The following is a 23750-nucleotide window of genomic DNA, read 5'->3' on the forward strand; positions in this document are numbered from 1 at the left end:
AGAATAAAAAGCGGCCCAGATCAGACGGAGAGGGCAAATAAGGGAGAGAGAAAAGGGAGAGTTTCAGTAATGGGTTTGTGTGTAACGCCGAGGTAAGGTCGGACAGACGAGCAGGAAAACTGGTCCAGTAATGAAGGGAAGGAGTAATAGAGCAGTTGGCAGAACAGATGGGGCGGCAGATATGGGAGAGTGAGGGTGATGGGCGTGGGGTGTCAGGGTGGGAAGGAATGTGATTGTGGTTTTCTGGCCTGTTTTGTTTCATAATACTGTAACTAAGGAGACAGCGTTTCATTCCTGAGCAACGTATATGCCCGTGCTTGTGTGACAGGTTCTTGTCTATCTGTGCCTGCCGCACTCCTTGTTATTGTCTCATGTTTAGGTGTGTGTGACTGAGCCGAGCGAGAGGCAGGCTGCTCCACTGAGCTGAGCTTACACACCCTGTCAAACATGACATCTCGTTTACACTGTGACTGGCGTCCTCCTTGCTCACCCCTTGGCCCTAATGGAAATGAATGGGGGTCGACAAGCAGAGGCACATTCTGTTATGTTCAGATTACTGAGGTCCAGGCAGAAGGGCCTCAGTATTTACACTGCAGTGACTCTGCACACACGGTAGGAATGGTAGCCTGGCACTGTGGTCATTTAGAATGGAGGGGGGTGTTTGAACTCTTATCTCAACAGGTGAAAGCTATTACTGTCCACATGCCTCTCTGTGACAGAAAACTAAATCCACTCTCTCCCACCTCCTCACAGGGGAGCTCCCAGAAATGTTTGATAGGGATGGCCAGATGGGGTCATTGAGAATCTTTGGGTGGCAAACCAAAACCAAAAGTCATAACTGAATTACGGGAATTCAGTTGTCTGTTGAAGTGCATGGGCTAGATGAAAGCTGTGTTAATATCAGTACAGTTTGAGCTCCATAACAATCCTGTTTATACAGGTGTGGTGATTCACTGTTTTTCAAGTTGGCTTGTAGCCCCTTTTCCTCAAAAAGAAAAATATAAAGCTTTCATTAGAAGGAGCACATTGATTGTAAGGAAGAAAACAGTTACTAGTAACAAGCCTTCAAAAACTGGAGCCTATCCCAGCTGTCACTGGGTGAGAGGCGGGGTACACCCTGGACAGGTCGCCAGACTATCGCAGGGTTGACACATAGAGACAGACAACCATTCATGCCTACGGCCAATTTAGAGTCACCAATTAACCTGCATGTCTTTGGACTGTGGGAGGAAGTCAGAGTACCTGGAGAAATCCTACGCTGACACGGGGGAGAACATGCAAACTCCACACAGAAGGGCTCCCCTTTGATTATGGCCATGCCAGTAGTTCCTTTGCAACATTTTGCCTAACTAGCATCATTTAGCCCCCTTCTTGACAAGCTATGCCAGCATGCTGGTACCAACAGGCCTTAGATTGTCTAGATTTACAAGATACTACCACCCCATCGCCCAACACCTTGCATAAAAAATGAACGTGCCACAGCCTCTAAATCAGTGGTTCCCAACTGGTGAGTCGTGGTCCAAAAGTGTGTCATGAGTCCATTCTAAGTGGACCACAAGTGACCTGAAAATGTGTCATGTTTGTAAAAAAAACACACAGAACTTTTATTTTGAAGTACAATATGGCCAAACACAAGTATGATGCTTAATGTATTAGGCTGCGTGGACCTTGAACTAGCGACTAAGGAGAAATCTGGACCTCAGGGCTGGACCAGTTGGGAACCACTGCTCTAAAGGACCAGACTAACCAAACCGCCATGAAAGAATTAGTAGCGACGAAGGACAACTGTTGCGCTGCCTCACTTCGTCTGTGTCTTGGCCAAAAAGTTGAACATACAGTATTACAGCCAACTACCACATATGTTCTGTGCCTGCCTGTGAGGCAATAACTCTCCATACCAGCAGGTGGTGGTAGTCTGTCTTCATCAGTCAAAAAGGGGAAGCGGAAGACCGACAGGGCAGTTTCAAGAGGCTAGTCAGCCATTTAGCACGTTAACAACACAATTGATGTTGAAAGACCACATGATATTTACCGTGCGCTTGCGAACAGTAACACAAAGAGTTAGGTACTGTTTCTGCTGAAGAGCTCAGTGGCTAAAATATGCTGATTCAACTGGCTGAATTGGCTGAAAAAAAACAACAAGGTCCAACTAGTGCCAATAGTGCGGGACAAACCCCAAAAACTAGAGCAACAGACGCTCCATCGACAGCCACCACTGACCAACAGTTGGCTGTTGGCATGGTGTGTCAGGGCCCTTAAAGACAGTAGTGTCAGCCTCCGATTATTTTTGCCAGGGGATGCCAGCTGGGAGGCCAGTGACTGTATTAGATGAGGGCATGGCCAACTGCTCTGTCGTACTTAACTTTGGGGAATTCCTTGATAAGATTATGATTTTGTTTCTAAATTGGACAGGTACAAAAATAGCAGGGCGGATGCTGAACCCAATCAACACACAGATAAGTGTGTGGTGGAAGGCACGTAGCTCACCTGTGTATCTCTTCCTGGCTGTGGAAAGGACACCTGTATCACGTTTTTTAGTCTGGCTCTGATAGCATCATCAAGGAACTCGCAGCTCAGCCAAATTCCATTTGTGAAACTCTGCCCCAGTTTGAAGTAATGAAATAGTCTTTTAATGGAGATGTAAGACTCACCTCTTCACAGTCATCACAAAATGCAACTTATCTTTGTTTACTGCCAAATAAATGCTGCTCATGGCTGTGAATTGAAGAGGAAAAGAAATTTCCTCGCAAATGAATTTTTGTTAAGTAAGAGCTTTTCGCTGTGGGTCTCCAAGGCATTTCACACGTAGTCTCTGGAACTCTGCTGGCCTCTTATCCAGCTGTAGTCCAATTCTTAATAGAATTAAAAAGGATTAATGGGCTCTTTAGTATGCTCAAGTTCAGGCTTGCTCCCCCAGCCTGAACTGCTATGCATATTTCTGGATCTCCCATAGTAATTACTCAGTGAATACACTAGCTGCAGCCATTAGGACTGCAAGTGGGCACATTGTGTCCCAATATGAGTCTGTGAAAGGCATTAGTTTGCATGTTCCTGCTTAGATAAATCTTGCTCCCCCTGTCTTCTCTCCCTCTCTCTCTGCTCTCCAGGGATTAGGATGTTTCAATAAGCCACGCAGGCTCATTGAATGAAGCAAAGAGATCAACCCACAAAAACTGAAGTACAAAGAGCTGATGGGAACTACAGGTGGATAGCAGCACCGCAATCACTGCCAAATGTGGAAATCTTGTGTGATGTTGGAGCATTCATGTGATGTGCATTTCCTCACATACGCAGCAGCAAACGCATGCCTAATTTATCAGTCCGGCACATATGGCATGTACAGATAAGATAGTTAACATGCTATCTGATGAGGATAGCATCTCTTAGCAAATCGAGACAGCAAGGTAGGCCCTACTCCACCGCCCTGCTCTCCTGGTCAGCTGGAGCTGCATAGTGTTTATACACTGATATGCACGTATACTTTTGAAGCTTATATGACTTGATAATAAATTGTAGACAGAGTGAGAGACTCACATTTGAGTCGGTCACTGTGTGAACATGTTTGACAGTGTGATGAAGTACATCCCTGGAAGAGAAATTCTCAGAATTGTCTCTGTTACACAAATCACAGTAGCATCCCTTTAGAGTAAACACTTTTCTTATCTCCTGTCAGGTTTTTAGATTAACAACCAAACATTTTATGACTGCTCAAGGCTGAACATTTCATTGAGAAAAAAATATTTAAAGGTCCAGTGTGCAGGGTTTAGAGAGATATATTGGCAGAAATGGAATATAATATATTAAGTATGTTTTCTTTAGCATGTAATCACCTGAAAATAAGAATCATTGTGGTTTCGTGACCATGGAATGAGCCATTTATATACTTAGGAAAAGGGTCCTCAACCCTGGAGATTGCCATGTTTCTACAGTAGCCCACAACGGACAAACAAAACACTGACAGGGCCATTTGTGTTGTCGTGTTGGCCACCATAGTTAACAGCCCTCCAGGATGAGCCAAACAGTGTCAGAAAAACAATGATTTGTAATGTGAAACGGCCTTATTCAGTGATTTTTTCCGGTTTAAATCACCAAGTCCATTTGTTTTGGAGAGGAAGAGACCTCTGTGGATAATTTGGCTCCTGGTACAAACCCCCCCCACATCTGGATTTTAAGTTATGTGAGAGTAAAGGTGGGCTTGTGGCCCGTCTGTGACATGCCAAACAGTGTCGGAGGAACACTGATTTGGAACATGAAACTAATTTATTTGGTGTTTTGTCTGTTTTATCGGAGGGTCAGTTTGTTTTGGAAAGGAAGAGAACTCTGCGGATGTTTTGGCTCCTGGTAAAAACAACTGGAACACTGAGGGAATTCTAACCAGGAATCCAACACACTTCTCATTAGGTGAAGATTGCTGAAGATCTTTTTGCACATGGGAGAAGTTTTCCTTGTAGGCTCTTCCCAGAATGCCCTTTCTGCCAGAAATCTATTCATTTTAACCCAAAACCACACATTTTTTCCTTAACAAGATATCCCTTTCTGGTAGAAAGCCCCTGAGGGACATTTCTCCCAACTGCAGTATCTTCTCAGTAGCCTCGTATAGCCGGTTATGACAAACAGCAAATTGAGCAGAAAACATGCCACTGTTTATCATCTTAGAAGTTATATCGCTGTCTTTGCAGGGGTGAGGTGTTACGAAAGCACAACACAATGGAAAAGGTTACCTGATAAGACTTGGCGCCACAATGTGTGCTGTGTTTATTTTAGTGTCAAGCTGACTGTTTTGGGGAAGGGTGACCTTAGCTACCTGCAGCTTCTCTCTGTTGGGCACAAGGTGTTTTCCATCAGTGATGCAGCTCTTACTCTCCCCCTCTGTCACCTGTAAAACAAACCAGAAGTAAACACATTCAAATAGTCTGACAAGCACAGATTTGACCCAGAATCTCAACAAGCGAGTTCGACTTTGAGATAACACTCTTCAATAAAACAAGCTTATCTAGCAGAACCTAGACAAGGCACGTTGTCAATAGAGATACCAAACCACTTTGTTTATATTGTGTGGGCTGAAGGATGAGAGATGTCTAGTGTGTGTGTGTGTGTGTGTGTGTGTGTGTGTGTGTGTGTGTGTGTGTTCATGTTTGTTCCATAAGCTGCAGGCTGCTGAGGGCAGACTGGAATGCAAAAACAAGATCATGGGAATAAAAACAATAGTTAGGTGTCAGTGACGACTGCAGCGGAGAGGTGGGAGGACGATCCTGGGTTCCAAGGTCAACATGCTGAGCCTCCTGCAACACACACATTCACATGTAGCGGCAATGTAATAGTGACATGACACTCAGCCCATGTTAATACAATCCGGGGAATCATGAAAACAGCTCATTCATCACTTGAGCAAACCACAGCACATTACTCAAGCGAACCTCATAAAGTTAGATGTACACAAGTGACCTCAGCACTCTATAGCTATAGCTCTGAGGAGATGATCTCACAAGCAAAAACACATCCTCTGTTTGTATAAAACAGTTTGGGAGAGTGTATGCCTGTGTCTTCAGTCGTGTATTGTGTGTATGTTTTATCTGTGTTTTTGACCACAAGACTGCATGTTTATGCATTAAATATGAGTAAGCGTACACATACCTGCATCTGGGGGTTGTTTAGGCCACAAATTTCCCTTTCACATACCATTATATTCTCACCACTACAGTCTCCTCCGCACTCTATCATACTCTCCTGCATACACCATTTTACCCTCCATTGTAATAAATATGAGAACACATCTGCAGGAGAAATATTGATGTTGTATATAAAAGAGGATTATTGTGTGTGTGTGTGGGTGGGATTACAGTCTGTCAAAGAGAAAGAGAAAGGGAAAGAATGACAGTGTTTGTGTGAGAGAAAATAGTGGTGTGTGCATAATATAATGGTGTAAGTGGACAGTGTGGTATTATATGTGAGACAGAATGAGTTTGTGTGAGAAAAAGTATGCGTATGCATGTGAAATACAATATAACTGTGTGTGATACTGAAAAACAACTTAATGCACTCTATATAATACTCTCAAGAGTTTCATGGCCAGATTATCACTTGGTCTGTTATGACCATTAGCTTTCTGCAGCTAATATAGGGAACTTTAGATAGATATTGCTGAATAACTCAGTTTGTTTACTGACTCAATGACTTTTCTCTTCTTATCGTTCTGTTACAATTCTTTTAAGCGGAATTTACACTTCTGTGTGGAATCAACGTACGGTGTACCCTATGCTGTAGCCTGACGTGCACCTCCCCAGAAATGTAACTACACATCGTGGAAACTTTTTATTTACTTCAATTTCACAGATAAGAAACAATAAATTGTGAAGACAGTAAAACATTTTAAGTCATGTGTGTGATTTAACCTGGCTTCATATGAGTGAAGAAAATCTCCACTGTTCGCTAGGCTAATTTATACAGTGTAAAATGCCATAGGCTTGTGCTAATAATGTCAGCATGTTATATTTGTTTGGAAAACGTGTTTAGTATAAGACAATTGTTTTGTCAGTGAATCTTGTGAGTTGTAATGGAATCGAATTTTGTAACGTTACCTTTGTTAGATGTTTCCATTGTCCCTGGTTTCATATGAGTAGAGGAAAAGTCTGCTAGCCATTAGGCTAATTTATACAATGTAAAATGGCATAGGCTTGTGCTAAAAACGTTAGCATGTTGTGTTTGTGTGGAAAATGTGTCTAGCAAAAGACAAGTGCTTTGTCTGACAAAGACACACCACTAAACAAGTATAAATGCTCACGATGGCTTAGCCATGTGTGTAGGCTACACTGTGGGCTCTGTATAGAGCTGACACTCAAGTATAAATCCCATTTTAGTCTACACCCTCTGCTGGCATCGGATGTTACAGTGACGTCAGGAAGACCTTGGACTCTTATGCAGCACAGACATCAAATTTTGGTTGGAATGAAAATTCAGGTTGACGATATTTTAAATGTCTAATGATGTTAAAATTTCACACGTTGTGGATGTTAACATTATGACATTTTGCAGATTTGGGGTTCTCCATATCATATAACTAAATGCTGACATTCCAGCTCAAGGTGACATTGGCATGAGGTGTTTGGAAGACATTGGACTGTGGTTACCAACATCATTCTATATCAAGTGATTTTGGCATTAAACATTTTCCTGACACTAAATTTTGGTCACCCAAAGTCACAACCTAAATTCAATTAAATATCAGCATTTAAATATGTTAGTGGCCAACTGGGTTCCAAAATTTTGATGACTAAGTGCCATTTTAAGGAACCAGCATGTGATTGAGGGTTGCACAAGAAAGTGACCCATTATGACTTTTTAGGATATGTTACGCAGTGACATTTTCTTTATAATTTTTTCGATTTCAATTTCAATTGTTTCTATGAAGCCCCATATCACAAATCATAATTTTACAGAGAGCATATGACATCTCTGTCCTCTGTCCTTGGACCTTCACAACAGAAAAGGAAAAAACTTTAGCAGGGAAAAGAATGGTAGAAACCTCAGGAAGAGCAATTAAGCAATGATCCCTCTTTCAGGACAGACAGACATCACAAGTAAGTCAGACCACAGCTACATACTTGAAGAGGTTTGATGCTTTTGTGCGTTTGGGATGAAACACCACAAGATGTGATGTCTCATCCTGGCATTCCATTTCTACGTATTGTATTTTGCTAACAAACAACCACAATTCATGGTCTGTCTGTCCTGGAAGAGTGACCGTAACACTGGAACCAGTAGTAATAATAATGACAATTTGTTATGTTAATTTATGGTTATGATCATATTTGCTGATGATTATTTTTGGACAACAGTGTGTTGTTGCCCGTCATCACATAGCAGGACAGTAGAGGCATATACAAGCATGAAATTAAAATAAACAAGTAAAGTACACATACCTCAAAATTGTCCTTAAGTACCGTACTTGAGTACTCAGTTACATTCCACCACTGCTTGTCACAAGAAAACATTTCAGTGTTTTCATCACAAATGTAAAACAGATACAGTGAAATCCAATGTGCCATTTTCCTGTAATACCACTTGTGGTCACAGTGGCCACTGTTCAGCCAAAGCCTCACAGTCTCAGTTTAGCATTGACCTTGTTTTGCTAAAGTGATAGTAAATTTGCCATCAATTATCTAATTAGCTACCCTGTCTTCTTCTTGGTGTTTAAGGCCATTTGCCAAGGTGAGTAGGCTCATAAGATGGTGCAAGTGTGTGTGTAAGAGTGAGGATCTGTGTTGGGAAGTAAAGTGGTGTATGTGCCAGAGCATGATGCAGGGCATGTATGTGATAGTGAGGTGGATGCAGCACTGCTCCTCATTACATTCCTCTCTGAGAATAACACGTAGGATTAAAGAGGTGTTGAGGTCACACTAAGAACACTACAGTACATCACAGAGCCAGTGAAATGTGCATATTGCAGCCCAGGAAACTTAAATACAGTGCAGGCCTCTCTGCTTCTGCTGCTGTGCGCGTATGTATAGATCTTTTCATCTACGTTCCTCTGAATGTAGCTGTGATGATAGCTTAGAACCGACAGTTTAATGAGTATTCCCACAGCAGACACCTGCCAATATTCCTGTAATTCCTAGTTATGAATGAGGTGAGCTAGTGAGTAATTTGTGTGTGTAATGCTGATCCACTAACATCACTTGCCAAGGAGAGCGTGTGTAATTGGTAGATAGAGGGCAGTAAGTACAGCACAGTAAGTAGCAGATATTATCTTCAACAACAGTAATAAATCATTATTACTGTTGTTGAAGATAACAGTAATAAATCATTATTATATCTGCTGCCCACGTTTGTCTTTTCTACCTTTATATCTTGTCTCTTCATAGCTCTTAAAATAACTGTTCCTGGCACTATATGTGAACAGGTGGACTACAGCAGCTTTTACTGTTTACAGTCATTTGCTGTAATTTTTGAACAATGTCAGTCTGACAGTCACCGCTGCTGGCAACCATTGTTATTAGTGCTAACCTTGGGGGCTGAGTTGTGGTTACCTCTGTCCTGTAATTATGTTTCTCCTTCCCCTTGGTTGTGGTGACAGACGATGCCCGCAGTGGAAAAGCTGGTGAGGGAAACCTCCTGTTGGGAGATGAGGAATGATGGCAGGGACAGGGAGACGATCCCAGACCTGGAACCACAGAGGTATCTACCTGTCTAGACAATGAACAGCTGTCTTCAGCTAGAGCTTGCATACTGCAGTAAAAAAAGCTCCACAAGTCAGTACCATGTCTCGAAAATTAAGAAAAGGAATGTAGCTTAACTTGTCAACAGTGCAAATCAGCTGTTTTAAATGAACCGTTTTGATACATTGGGATAAAGAATAAAAACATAAGCTTAATAACACAAGAACAAAAACAAACACAGCAGTGAAATGCTAGTCTAGACTAGACTTGTAGTTGTCCTGGTGACACCAGGACGACTGCAGAGAGCTTCCACTGCAGTAGATAAATGTAAGGTGATTAAATTAACATGTAAAAACAGGATGATTAATATGATGGATGGTATAAAATACAAATTGAAGGTAAATATATGAACAAATACAAATTCAGATTGTGCATATGGCAACATAGCCAGTAACTTGCAGTCTAACAAAGGTGACAAAAAGTAAAAACATTTATGCCAGGCAGCCACCCGAGCTGATTGCAGCCACTGTAGACAATTCTTGCAATTCCGGCAGACACGCTGCAACGTGTTTCAGAAGCTTCCTATGGGCTGATAAAGTCCTCCTATTTACTTATTTTAGAAGCACATATATCAAGTAAAATGACCAAATCGCCAAAATCAGCAAGTCTTCAAAATCCGTCAAACAAAATGTTTAGCCTCTGAAATGCTTAGTGGTATGACACTGTGTGGTGGATGGAAGAAAACCGGGTCGGCTGACTGTGGAAAGCTGTGACTGGTGGAACTGTCCCGCCCGGCTCTTTACCTGTCAAGATTTTAGTGGATCATAACATATCAGGTATAGAATTAATCTGCAGATACTCCGATTGAACATGAGACCAAACTTTTCTATGGATGTCAGTTTTTGAGCTACGATATGGACCAAAATGTCAGCAAGGCTTGTTGTTGTCAGACAGTTTCCGGAAAATATGCACCCCCCCACCGGTTGGTTAAGAGGAGTAAGGAGTCAGTGGTTAATAATGGTAGAAAAAACAGTCAATAAAACTGTTTTTTTTTTTTTTCAACAATTGAGAGTCACCGCAACCATAAGATATCCTTGAGCGTACAGTCATGAATGTGCACACAAAATATGAGGCTGATTGGTCCAGTAGTTTGCAAGATTAGCTGTGGACAAACAAATACACATACACATGCACACATAATTAAAGGCATAATCCCCTCCAGATATTGGAGGACTGGAAAACAAAAAAATGCAAATAGAAGGTAGTTATATCGACAAATACAAATGCAAATTGTTCATATGGTTAACATTACCTGAACCTGAATGGAAATGCAAATATTTTGGTACTAGTAATCAGCTGAGTGGTCAGCAGCCTCACATCATAGACTGGAGAATGAAATGTCACACACAAGAAGATAAACATTTATCCCATTGCTGCACAACATGGGGAGTGCAAATAAGGTGCAAATCCATTACATATAGATATGTACGCACAGACCCAAAGCAGTAAGAGTACATGGTAAGAATGTTCTGATTATGTCCAAATCAAATCAAACAGCCCTTCTTAAGTGTCCCAGGAAAGTCACCAGGGTCCTGGGACTGGAAGACCTAAATGGCTCACAACCGTTGGCATGTCAGAAATGTCTGCGGTAAAAATGGCCCATTTTTGCATCCAATTCAATGAAGTTTGAAGTTGTTTTTGTCCATTTCTTGCAGTGTGCTGCTCTCCTGCTCTGCTCTCCTTTCTCCTCTCTCCAATTTTTCAGGTGAGTGCCTGATCGCCTCACTGATCCGCAGCGCAACCAAACACAGGGCTTTGTTTATTTAACAATAGGGCTCAGCCAAGTGTGAACAGCTACAGAAGGGCTGTCTTAACAAAACATGACAGTGATAGACATACTGACTTAACTGACATTTTACAGCGCTGCAGCAACTCCCCATTTACAAATCCCTGTCCCCTAAATCTCCAGTCATGCTATCATAGCTGTAGGTGAGACAGTCTTTTCACTGTGAGTGACAGAAGGCAGTGTGCACAGAGAGGAGCTCATATTAACCAAATTAATTTGATGTGAACTTCTTGCATACTTTCTCATGAGCCCACTTAGTGTGCAGTGCATGCCACTGCTTGTACATGTACTTGTTTTGTGTGTGAGAACAAATGGTGGCGTATGTGTGTGCGCGCGCTGCTTGCATTTTTACGTGTGAGGCTACAGAAATAACAGAGGGCATGGTATAAAAATTCTGATTGTTTCTGAGGGATTATCCTTCACAATGCAGGGCTTTATCAGAGGGCCTGGACTGCTGTAACAAGACACGCTCGCCCTGGGTTCGCCTGGCCAAATACTGAGACGTACGCCAGCAGCGAAGCACAGGGGGAGAAAGAAATGAAGAGAGTAAAGAAAAGAAACACAAGGGGGGGGGACGATGTTGAAGGAGAGCAGAGCGAGGGAGGAAGAGATGGCAGGGGAAGAAAAGTAGAGTGAGAAGGAAAGTGGGAGAGAAAACCGAGTGAGGAGAGCAAAACGTACAGAGAAAGGCAGAAGTTTAACTGGAGGCCACGCTTCAAACAGAGAGGTTTGTTTTCTGACAGAGATCCCTCTCAGGAGATTGAGCTGGAAAACAGATTAATAGGGGCTGTCCAAGTTGCTCTCTGATATTGCACAACATGTGCCTCAGCACCATGTGAATAAGAGCTGCTGTGCATTAGACTGTGCAGTGCTCTGACGTGGAAGTTTGGGCCTAATGTATAAGACGCAGCCTCTCCAAGCCTTTATATTTAACCACTGATCGGCCCTAAGGCAGGGGTTGGTCTCTGTGCAGAAATCTTTCATGTTTGGCTCTGTGGAGGAGAGGTGTTTTTGATTGGGTTGTTTTATTTGCGTCCTTTTTTATAAGACTTTCTCAGCAGGATCAGGTTGCTGTGCCCAGGCTAACCAAGCTCTGTAAAGGGGAGCTGTGGTTTTTTGGAAATGAGGGGGAGAGTTGGCTGCGATGGAGGGGCTTTAATATGCGTGCAGGAGGTGTGGGTGGGGTGTGGGTGTGCATGTTATTGTGTGAGGCCCTGTGACTTCATATATTCATATATATTCCCATGACGCCTCCACTCCTAGCTCTCATGAGGAATATTCTTTCAGACTTGCTAATTCACGTATATTAGCTGTTCATTTCTTTGGTATGTATGTTCCATAATGTAACCGCATAGCATGATTATACATGCTCTTGTATTACAGAGCACAGCACTATCCAATGGGTGAGCTGGGTGAGACCCACATGAATGTGATTAGTGTGTTCATATTTCTCTACATGTGAGAAGTGATGGGTGAAAATGAACGAGCAAATCTTTTTGAACAACTCTTCATAGTGTCAGGTATGCACCAGGTCGTGCGAGCACTCATGAATCCATAAAGTGGCGTAATGTAACCTATTAAGTTTGACTCCACTCTAGACTGCCATCAGCCAAGGCCAATGGTGCATTCACATGCTCCTTGGATGGCCGTTCTCTTGGCTTTAATGTCTTCATGAGCATTGCATGAGTAATTTGAGGCTGACTCCAGAAAACAGCCTGGTACAAAAACGATTTTGGTCTTTATAGCTAACGTCTTCATTCATGACAACTGCTGTCTGTTGGGATCTATGTTTTTTTAAGGCTTAAAGTTACGCATAATTAAAGGCGCGACAGGCTGTTTGAGAGGCATCACCACAGTCTATGAGTCCGATCCACCCCTTGCTCCTCCACAGCTCCAGCCTCCTGTCCAAATATGGCCACCTTTGGCTCAAAAAAAAAAAAAAAAAAAAAAGGTAATGGCTAAATTGCAGAACTCAAGGATTCCAAATGGGAGACCACAAACCAATGGGTGACGTTAAGGTAGCTACGTCTAGAAACAACATGGGCGCTACAGAGAAGATGTGTTGTATTTGATTGCTCAGAGCGTTTAAGCAACATGTTGATCATAAACAGCAGTAGTCTGACACCACTGATGAAGCACAAGGCTGTGGAGATGAGTGGGACGTCTGCTACTTGCCCCTAAAAGAAGACAGATCATTGGTCAGTGACAATTCTGTAACAAGTGCATTAAAATAAATACTTTATCTTTATTAATGCAGACTGGTAGGCATTGAAGAGAAGATTTGTGGGGCAGGCGGCACTAGCTGTCAGTCATGTATGTACTATAACGGGGTGTCACAGAGAAACTGCATATATACAAAAAGTATCAAAACTGGAAAGGTTTGGTCATGGGCAGATTATTAGACAGTAGGCCCTTGAGTACAGATATGCAAAGGCCCCACCACTCCTCATACATTGGAGCAAGACCCACAGACTTTGTGGTGATATGGCAGCTTTTTGTGGTTTTGTTTCACGTTGTCATCATTTGTCGTCTTTTTTGGTCGGTTTTTGTCTCTGTTGTCTTTTTGTGTCTCTCTGTGGTTATTTGATGTCTCTGTGGTATTTTGTGTCTCTTTGTGTTCATGTTGGGTCTCTCCCTGGTTGGTACATGTTAATTTGAGGGAAATTATGCTGGTAAAAGCAAGGGGGCCCCTTCACACTTTGGGCCCCAGGGCCTGTTCCTGGTATGCCCGTTCAGTAATCCATCCATAGGTTTGATATATTTACATTTGTCTATTCAGAGCAACCAATAATGTGAAAAGACTTGGTCTGCCCATCATTATATGTGAGTAAGAATGTCAGAGTGTGTTGGCGTTGGTGTGCTTCCTGTGCTGGCAGTGTGTAGATGTCCCTATGTGATATCCAACCTGCGCCAGTGGGGGTTTCAGGCTTCATACTGAGCCGAATGGACAGACCAAAGTGTCTGTTACAGTCCCAGCACGATTTGCCGTTCTCTAAACTCACTGCTCCTTTGGTCTTGCACTCAGAGTGAGGGATTATGCTTATTACCATTTTACTTGAAAGCACCCCTAGTGACTTGATGCTTTTCCTAGCCACGGTTCAATCACTTCTAAGGTTGGGGTTCAGGGAAAATGCCATGTAATTGCCTGTGGTGTTGCTCTCTGCATGAATAATACAACTAGAACATTTGTTATCTAAAAAGAAAGTCTAAAATACTCACCGTCAGGGTGTGAACATGATACTGTTTTCTTAAAAGGAGTCACTCCTGGCTTCTATATGCTGTTTTGGTTGCGGTCGACTCTGTACTGGGTTGTGGAGCTACTCGAACTCAAGCCAAGCAGGGTTCTGGGCAGCCAGAACTATTGTTTCAGAGCTACTCAGGATTCTCGGGGTGTTGCTTTGCCTCAGCTTTGACTCCACAACTCACACGCTCTGAATGGTGCACCCAGTTTTTGTTTTAAACTGGGCTTCATAATGGTGAACTGTATAGACTTTATGGGGGATCATTTCCTCCTATTGTCCTTCTTTTGTTTGTAAAATTCCAAATACCAGAGCCAAAAGTGTCTACCTTTCAAGCCCTTAGAGCATTGCCCGCATCCACATGGACAGAGAATGAGGGATTGAGGGGGTGGCAGTGAGACGGGAAGAGAGCTGTTTATCTCTCATCGCCGCTCTTATGAGTGGAACAAGAAGGGAAGAGTTGAGACAGATGGGGAGAGGACTCAAAAGCAGCAGAATTGTAATTATTTACCCTAAAAGTCCTGTTTAGACTGGCTGGAATTTACTCCTCCTTTCAGAACTGGACGCACAGTGTTTGTGGGAGTGTGGGCCGTGGGACATGCATGTTCAGAGCTTTGTGTGTGTTTTCAGCCTGTCCTGCGTCATCGCTCCTCTCCTCTGTTTATGCAGGGGCTCTGTGGATATGGAGATGGATGGTAGGATATATCCAAGCCTCCCACTGTCACTTGATATCTATGGAAAATGGATCAGATGATTGGACAAGTCCACTTCCACAAAGCGTCCCAACAGGGCGAGCTGAGCCAAGTCCATTTACTCCTTCATTCATGCCTGTTGTGATGCTGTCAATTTTATTCAATACGGCCCCCTCAAAATGTGATGAAGCTATAGAGAATGATCCAAAGTTAAACTGGTTAGTTACACCACATTGGCTAATAAGTAAATCAGCTTGGCCTCAATATCTACTCCCATATCAAGCCAACGTGTTAATTATGTTTATGGTGGAAACTTGAGCGTGTGTTTTGGAGGCACTTTTTCTGCTCACTATGCTGGTAGACTATCGCACTGTAAGAGAGACAGGGAAGGGCAAAGAGGGACAGGGAGGAAGTAGACTAAAGTCGAAGAGATAGAGAGGGACCCATATTGAGTGACACAGACGATGGTCTGTGTTTTCTCGGTGGACCAGAGAGGATGCAGTGTAAATGAGGCATGCTGCAGCATGGCGGCCTCTGCTTTATCCTTGCACTGTGTGTTTGTGCGTGTCTATGTGTGTGAGAGGGAAATGACAGAGGCCTCTTTGAGTAGCCAGTGGCCTCTGTTCTCTGCCGTCCTCTGTCCACGACCCATCTCCAAAGACAACGGGGGAGTATACACAAGACAAATGTTAACATACATAAATACAAATGCAACCACCTGAGTGGTAAAAAACATCCTGCCACAGTGCAGAATCCATACTGGGCCACAGGATGTGCTTATCTAATGACACTTCTCTTTCATTATGCTCTATTTAGATTCAAATCAAAACCCTGTCGTGATTCGGAGTTTCTTCACAACAGTCTGAAGAGGGCAGTCAGTTCAAAGTGCGTCTCTGTCCCATAGGACAAGTGCCTCCCCTTGTGTTCGTTGTGAAAAACTACAAACTACTGTTTTGACATTGTAACTCAGCTGACAAGTTACAAGGTCATATACTTAAAGAATAATTCATAACTCAGAATAATTTGACATTAAACCCTAGCACTGTCCCACATATCCTGCTTTTAATACTTCAGTGTTAATTCATTGTTGATGAGATGAGGGACTAAACTATGAGCACAACAAAGACAATACATAAAAGACTGTGGACAATACTGAATAAATTGAGTTTGATATATATATGAGGAAAACTTCTCTTGAAACTAATTTCAAATCTCATTACTATAAGACAAGGGGAGGACCTGTACTCTTGCATGACGTTATTCTTCTTCTCCTGGTACTTCCTGTTTCAAATTCCACACTCAGCTCGGTCAAGTCAAACTACGCAGTATGTCCTCTCCTTTTTTATTCGACGATTTGGCCGTTCAAATGTGTCGAATTAGTATTTTGATTGTGTTTTTCTTTATCACTAACACACAAGGTAAGACATGGAGCATTGTAAATGTGTTTATCTTCAGTTATTTCTGTTTTTTAGGGTTGTTCTTTACTTCTGGGAGTGGAGTGTGAGCGGACTGTTTGTTTGAGTCTTTGGGGTTAGGGTTATGCTGTCCTTTACATTTATGACATTTTAGGATGTTTATATAGAGCTAAAAGATAATGACACACTGTAAAAAAAAATTTGTCTCACAGGCTGCCATCAGAGAAACATTTCCTGCGACCACATTAAGACTGATGATGGATTTGAGTTCCCGTATCAGTGTCCTGAGAATAGTGAGATTTTTGTGGATCATGATAAGGTAATTTTATTTGCTTTGTGGTCCTTTGGTCAGTTTTTTTCAAGAAAGAAAGAGACAGAGAGAAGGGCATGGTGCAAAAGAGAAAGTGAAAGTTTTAAGACTGAGTAACAAATAGCTCTGTTTTTTGTTGCTGTCGTAACTGCAGTCAGTCAGTGTAAGCTGTTTATTATTTTCCCAACAGACCCCATTTGCTTATCGTGAGCTTGGCAATCACAATTTTGAGTGTTCACGTGAAGCCATTAGCATTGACAACCATACAGTCGTGACAAGAGGCTGCCAGGACCTGCAGGTTAAATGTATATTTCCTAATGTGAGTCTGCCCCCTTTTTAATATGTACATAAATCAATTGAATCAATTGAATAATTTTGACTTATTTTGTTGTAAATGTGAAATACGTACTCAACACTCCCACAACACTGACTTTGATTTTGCTTTTAGGGAGAGAAGCGTGTGAAGGAGACATGTATGGAATATAAAATTACTGGTAAGGCAAAGAGATGTTGTAAATAATAATTTACTAAAATGCTGGTGATTATAAAGGGGGTTAAATCTGATTAGATTCTTCTTGGTAGACTTCAACATTAATTCTGTTCCTTTGCATCTTTTTTCGCCACACAGGAAAGCCTTCTTTTGGCAATATAATGGATGCGGCTCAGCAAAGCAGTTGGGACAAATTTGAGTGCAACACCAACAAGGGTAGGTTGGCTTACAGGGAGCTGTGTCTGCGTCCAAACAGGCTTCATTCATTTGGCAGCGTGCGCTCAAAGTTTGAATGTTGTTTTGGTTTGCTTCTCTCTGTCTGTCTTTTTTTTTGTACTGCTTCTTATCTGACAATCAGATCAATGCGCATTGGTCTAAGCAACAATAATTTAACTATATTTTCCTCCTGAAATCAGAAGAGGGCTCAAACTATACTGTACAGTGTAAAGCTTGTTTACCAGCATTGAAAAGGCTGTCAATGTCGACATGATTTATGTTTTTAGAGACTTAAAAAGTGTTAGGAGGTGATCAAAAAGTAACTAAATGTACTTTGGGGGCATCGGTAGTGTAGTAGATAGTGCCAGCGCCCCATGTACAGAGGCATTGCCTCACTGCAGCGGTCGTGGGTTCGAGTCCGGCCTGCAACCCTTTGCTGCGTGTCAGTCCCCACTCTCTCTCTGTCTCCCCATTTCACACACTGTCCTATCCATTAAAGGCAAAAGCCCACAAAAATAATCTTTAAAAAAGAAAAGAAAAGGAAAAAAAAAAGTACTTTGATGACGTAATTAAAATAGTTATTACACCTACCCTTTTAACATTCATTGTTTTTATCAGCTCAGTTATACAGAGCAACAAGAAATTGACAGGACTAAGTATATATCCAGTATATAGGCCTATTGTCTGCCCAAATATCCCAAACACATTTCATGTACACTTTTGTGTTAATACTTCAGTTTTATATTTGTTAATCATCTTGTGTTTCAATATTTTTTTAAAATCGAATGTGTGCATTACTCACTTTCATTTCTGTTTCGAACCCATACCACAAATTTACTCCCCGTTCTGAAACACATCTTTGTTTTACATTTGTTTTGGTCTTCTCTTATTTGAAACAACCTCTGCATACAGTCTGGAAACAAATTTGTCTCATCGACAAACAAAACAAACTTAAACAACTTGGACGCATTTCAAATATCATTTATGTACAATATAAACGATTTTGGACCCAGCACTGACCCTTGTGGAACTCCACACGTAACCCTCAACACGTCATACTCATTATTGTTTATTTGTACATATTGATGTCTGTTTTCAAGAAAGTTACTGAGCCATTTGTGAGCTACTCCTCTAATCTAGTAATCTACAAGCTATTACATTTCAAAAGTGACTCTTTGTCAAACCCGGGCCGCTGCGGCAACAGCCTTGTACATGGGGCGCCTGCTCTACCACTAAGCCACCAACGCCCCATGACTCTTTTTCTTTAACAGGGAAGTTGAAAAGACCTCAGCCCGATGATTCACCAACACGGTATCGGCACCTCATCAGTGAGTGAATGTTTATTCTGAGTTACACCAAAGTGCTTCACAACATTTATGCTGGCAATACTGTGAATTAATTTGCTGTAAATTAACTGATAACATCTTGGCAATTTGTCTGTTGTCCAGTCGGTGTACCACTTGTGCTCATGATCTTTGTGATCGTTGGGATGCTTTGTTGCTGTTACAGTCGATGGAAAAAGTGAGTTCTGTTCTATTTGTAATAACAATCCATTGTTAATGTCATTTTGCACATTTAGTTATGTGTCTTGGGTGGGTTCAGAAAAGTTTGTTGTTTCTCTCGTGTCAGGAAGCAGCACGGCGCAGTTCCTGAGCTTGTAAGTTACCTATGGACTGACGGTTGTCTCAGAAAGAATTCCCCTGCAGACAGAGAAGAGGAACTAGAAACTGGGTCAGTCTTATTTTTTCTCGTATGTTTCAGCTGCCACTGCTGCACACATAAATGCACTATATTAACACACAGCTGGTCAATAGTTTTGCCTGCCTAAAGTTAAAAACTTAACTCATTTTAACTTGACATTTTCAGTGCTGCCGAATGTGACTCTATCCAGGAGGTCACAGCTGGTGATTCAGGGACTCAGCAGAATGGTGTTAAGAGGTGAGCTAAAAATTCAAAAGCTACTTTCAGTACAGATTCGTGAAGCTCAAAACAACAATTCTTTCTTTGTCATTATAGAACGAGTGTAATGTCTGCCTCTGGTCCGCGTGGATGTGGTGAAAATGATAACGAGCATGATGACACACTTGGAAATGTGCTTGTTCACAGGTTAGGCCGGGTTAACAATGAAACATCTTGATCCACTCTGACCTCTTTTAGCCTTTTTAAAGAGCAATTGGAAGTCTAGACTGTAATCTGCTAAAAGCTACCTTTGTCTCCATAGTATTGATCTCAACGCTGATGGCACGTCTCCTCAATCCGTTAGTCTGGACCGCAACTTGAGCAACGGGAGAACCGAGCTGGCTGAAAAGTGAGAATGAGAATTGTTTAGTTTTGCTTGTGTCTAATTTCATTTGAGGATTTATGTGAAATGTCCCTTTAACTGGGCAAGCATTGGATGAGAACTCTCAGAAGAGATTCAGTGTCATTCTTATCTTGCCTTTGTATTGCAGTGGAGACGTAAGTGCCCCTGACGTTAACGGAGCCGCTAATCGTCGAGCCATGTACAGGTGAGCTTTTGGTGTTTGATGTATTGTCTGTGTGTTTATTATGATTTTTTTTTTAATTCAATCAACACTATTATTTACCATGACTGTACCTGTCTGCCTCAGGAGCTTGAGGGACGATCCAGGAGGAGTGCATTATAATAAAGACAAGGACGTTGTTCAGTAAGTCTGTAGAGATAACTGGAAATATCAAACTGTGACAGAGTTGCATTGCATTTATGACTCTTTTAAGTTATGTTAGAGTGTGTGATTATAAATGTATATTATGTATAGCCTACATAGGTTAATCAGTTCTTAGTAGAACTAGTTGTTCAATACAAAATTATTGTTGTATTAAATGTAATTACCTCACAGCAACCTACAGGTTATATTAGCCTTCATTTAGGATGCAAATTATGAAAAAAGTAAAATACAAAAAAATTCAAAGTGATAAAATATAATGAAAGCAAGGAAGAAGAGAGATGAAAGTATGCAGCATCAATTTGTAAAAATTATCATTAAACAGCAAACCAGCATGTCCAAACCCAAACTCCACAAGGTGGCAAAACTAAGGACAATATTTTCATATAATATGGCTGACAGATAAAATTATTATTTCCTAAATCAGTTGTTTCTAACCTGCGGGTCCTGACCTCCATTAGGGGTCACCAAAGCTTCACAGTGTGTTTCAAGGCCTTTTTGAATTTAAGGGGTGTAAGAAACCTTAAAAAAAATACAGTAGGCCTATATCTCAGCACTATTTTTGTTTCAAATCTTTTTTCTTTTTTTTTAAGTTTAGATTATCAAAAAAAATCTCAGATAAGGGCAGACCTGAACATGAGTTATATTGACAGACAACCGTATAAAAAGTTACTTAAAACATCAGGAAATCTCGTCTCTGATGCAACATTCACAGGAAATAATTGTCTCAAAATGCATTTAAATTGCTCGTTTTACAACAGCCATCCTGCAATCATTGCATTCACTGTTTGGGTTAATTGTACAGTTTATCACCTGTTTTTTACTGTCATCATTCTGCATTGAATGTAATGTGAAATATTCATAAAACATGTCCCTGAGTGAGGGGTCATCAGTTTACTTAATGATAGATAAGGGTTCCCTTAAGGAAAAAGGCGGGGAACCAACAAGTTCATCCTGGAAAGTCAAGTCAAACTATAGATTGATGCCGTCTGTGCCCGTCTGTTAGCTGATCATGGCTATGAATTCTTCCCCAGGATCATGGAGGAGCCCAGTGGATGGACTCATGGTGGTCATGGTCGTGAAGATCACGGGAGGGAAGTACAGCCGCTGCTGTCAGATCATGGGTGAGACTGCCTCTTGCTCTCTGTCACTCTGCACTCATAACTGAGCCCACAGAGAAATCTCTGTCGCTTGTCAGTCTCCAACTTCCCTTAATACTTTGTTTCACTTTGCCTGTTGCTGCTGTTTGGACAGCTGTCAGGAGTAACTTTATGAACTGCCCAACGTCTGCTCAGAGAGTGAGCATTAACTGATCTTTGCTGTTCCTGTGCAGAGGCTCATGTCTCCATTCCTTGTTGTTTCTGTCTCCAGAGCTGCCTCCCAAGGTTTTGACATGACAGGTGGAGCCGCAGCTTCAGACCAGGTCAGCAGGTGCTCTAGTGCACAGGTAAGTAAGGAAGCTTTCTGTGTATGAGTTATTATTTCTGATAAAATGCTCTTTTTATGTTGTTTGGCTCTGATGTGGCGATTGTTTTGTTTTCTGCAGGACACTGACGTGGAGTCAACACCCAAGATCAAAAACTGTGGTCAACATATAAACTGAATAATAATAATAATAATAATAATAATAATAATGATAATTATCTATTTTAATATTATATATACCATAAATACAAGATAGAGTATGTGGTACGTTTACTGACAGCTCCTTTGTGGTCAAGTCCAAAACGTTTTGTTTAAATAATCATTTTCATCCCATGATGCTTTGCTCTCTTAATGAGCAAGTTATCTTTTCTCACAGTATTAGAAGACACATTATTTCCAACCCCTGTGTACCTTATTTTATATAATTGCAACATCTTCAAATTGTTCAGCGACACGTTTTGCATCAAAGAAAAAAATGAGACAATCCCGATGGAAATTGGTGTTGTCTATGCGGCGTTTTGAGCCTATTCATTTATTTGATCTGCCAATCAGATGGCTCAGATCACTTATTACTTTACATGGGAGATTGAATTTTAAGTGCATGGCTTGACCAAAGAATCGGGTGGTCCGAAAATCTGTCAGAAAATGTACCACATACACAGCTGTGCGACAGCTTGATGATGTACTAGTATAAATGAAGGAGCAGCAGGTAGAATATATATTATATATCCATTTTATGGACTAAATAGATAACCTTATTAGTATGTACAGTTTGGAGATCAAAATACATATGTGCAGTATGTATATATTTTTTTCTTTTTCTATTTGAGTTGACTTGATGTACTTTATCATTTATCCAAACAATTATAAGTACAGTAAGTCTGCATTTATTTAGTTATTTCTGTGTTATCTAGCAACATGTGTGTGTAACCTGTATCAGTTATTCTGTGTTAGCTACAGTGCATGTATTCACTCTGCTTTGGCAAATTATTATGTAACTCCTGTGTTTAGCTGCATTGCTTTTGCTTTTTAGTTGTTCAATTTAAATATAGATAATAATAAAACACCAAGGGAGTAGGGTTCGTTTCAGTATTGTGGGGGCACATGCGGGATTTAGGGTCCTCTGCAAGAAAATTGTGAGCATCGGACAATTCATTTCCTGGTGATTATTTTATGCACCAATTTGTGCCTGTTCTGCATCGATTTATGGTGTAAATGCCTTAAATTTTAAATTAAAGTCCATGTCTATGTTCATGTTTTTATTGGTGAGGTGAACAAATGCACGTAGTACATGTTGAGGAGGATGTGACCCCTGTGCCCCCTGAAATCTATGATTTATGATAACCTATGATGTAAAAAATGATAAATTCTTGTCAAGAGATTTGAAATAAACTCTTGTCTTCATCCAGGATTTCACTTCCTGCTCATTTTACATTGGTTTCCAAACTATTGAAGGCAAACGTGAACCTGGAGTATCAGCTTTACGCCACAAGGGGGCAGTAAATAGTCATGAGTCCAAGATCACATAAGCCACATAATTACACCTCTTATTGCTTTTGTTAAGTGATGCAAACGCAATTAATGCTTATTTATTACAGATAGAATAGCTTCAAAATGAATTATACATACACCTACAAAATATAGATTTCCATACTGTTTTCTCTGATCAACCACTGCAGGGTAAAAATGCTTTTGTTTTAATGAATCAAGCCCTCCTAATTGTACTTCTGATTGACTACGGTGTGATTCTTTTATGCTAATGCTAATCAGTGTCTATGTTTTGGGCTGTATCTTCTAATATAGCTCTCTGATTTATGAATAAACCAACAGAGGAGCGGTACGCTCGCATCATTTGGTAATTTAAATGTTATGTACGTGTGTTACAGTACTTAAAAGATTTGTTGCCCCTGTGGCTTGATGCATGGTAGTAATTACAGTTACACACAAACACACAGGGGTTCAGGCTGAATTTAATCCATCCCCTTTCTCTATCTCTTGGGATCTGCTGAGAGTTGCTGTTAGTCAATGTCTGATTCTATTTTGAGCTCCCCTAAATGTGCAATGACCTTGAAAAAGCCCCTTTTTTTTAGTACCAAGAGGAGAGTGTGTTGGAGGTTAGAGGCTGTGTTGCTCATGTTTGGTATGTCAGTGTGTGAAAGCGTTACTGTATACCACCAGTGAAAAGAGGGTGATTGAATGGTCAAAGCCTCAGAGCGTCCCCTCTCTGGGAGTTCCACTGAGGGGACAAGGCAGGAGCTGGGCAGATGGGTGGATGGGT

General features: G+C 41.3%; 1 protein-coding gene across 1 annotated transcript; it reads left to right on the forward strand.

Annotated features, from left to right (window-relative positions):
• The first annotated feature begins 16218 nt into the window (after window positions 1-16218).
• On the forward strand, window positions 16219-22876 carry LOC125879769 (uncharacterized). Its single transcript, XM_049561836.1, has 16 exons — window positions 16219-16350; window positions 16560-16666; window positions 16848-16976; window positions 17106-17151; window positions 17286-17363; window positions 18635-18691; window positions 18812-18884; window positions 18993-19094; window positions 19230-19301; window positions 19380-19469; window positions 19585-19671; window positions 19814-19870; window positions 19973-20029; window positions 21082-21171; window positions 21419-21494; window positions 21594-22876. Exons 1-16 carry the CDS (start codon window positions 16260-16262, stop codon window positions 21648-21650), a joined length of 1269 nt encoding a protein of 422 aa, XP_049417793.1. The 5' UTR covers window positions 16219-16259; the 3' UTR covers window positions 21651-22876.
• The last annotated feature ends 874 nt before the right edge of the window (window positions 22877-23750 follow it).

The sequence above is a fragment of the Epinephelus fuscoguttatus genome, linkage group LG19 (assembly GCF_011397635.1).
Source record: "Epinephelus fuscoguttatus linkage group LG19, E.fuscoguttatus.final_Chr_v1".
In the NCBI taxonomy this organism is placed as follows: Eukaryota; Metazoa; Chordata; class Actinopteri; order Perciformes; family Serranidae; genus Epinephelus; species Epinephelus fuscoguttatus.

Bases quoted from the DNA above. Each gene is read 5' to 3' on its own strand.
- LOC125879769 (XM_049561836.1), top strand. From the start codon at position 16,260: ATGTCCTCTCCTTTTTTATTCGACGATTTGGCCGTTCAAATGTGTCGA. The intron at 17,364-18,634 runs GTAGGTTGGCTT...TTTCTTTAACAG, and splicing joins TGAGTGCAACACCAACAAGG to GGAAGTTGAAAAGACCTCAG. The intron at 20,030-21,081 runs GTAAGTCTGTAG...ATTCTTCCCCAG, and splicing joins AAAGACAAGGACGTTGTTCA to GATCATGGAGGAGCCCAGTG.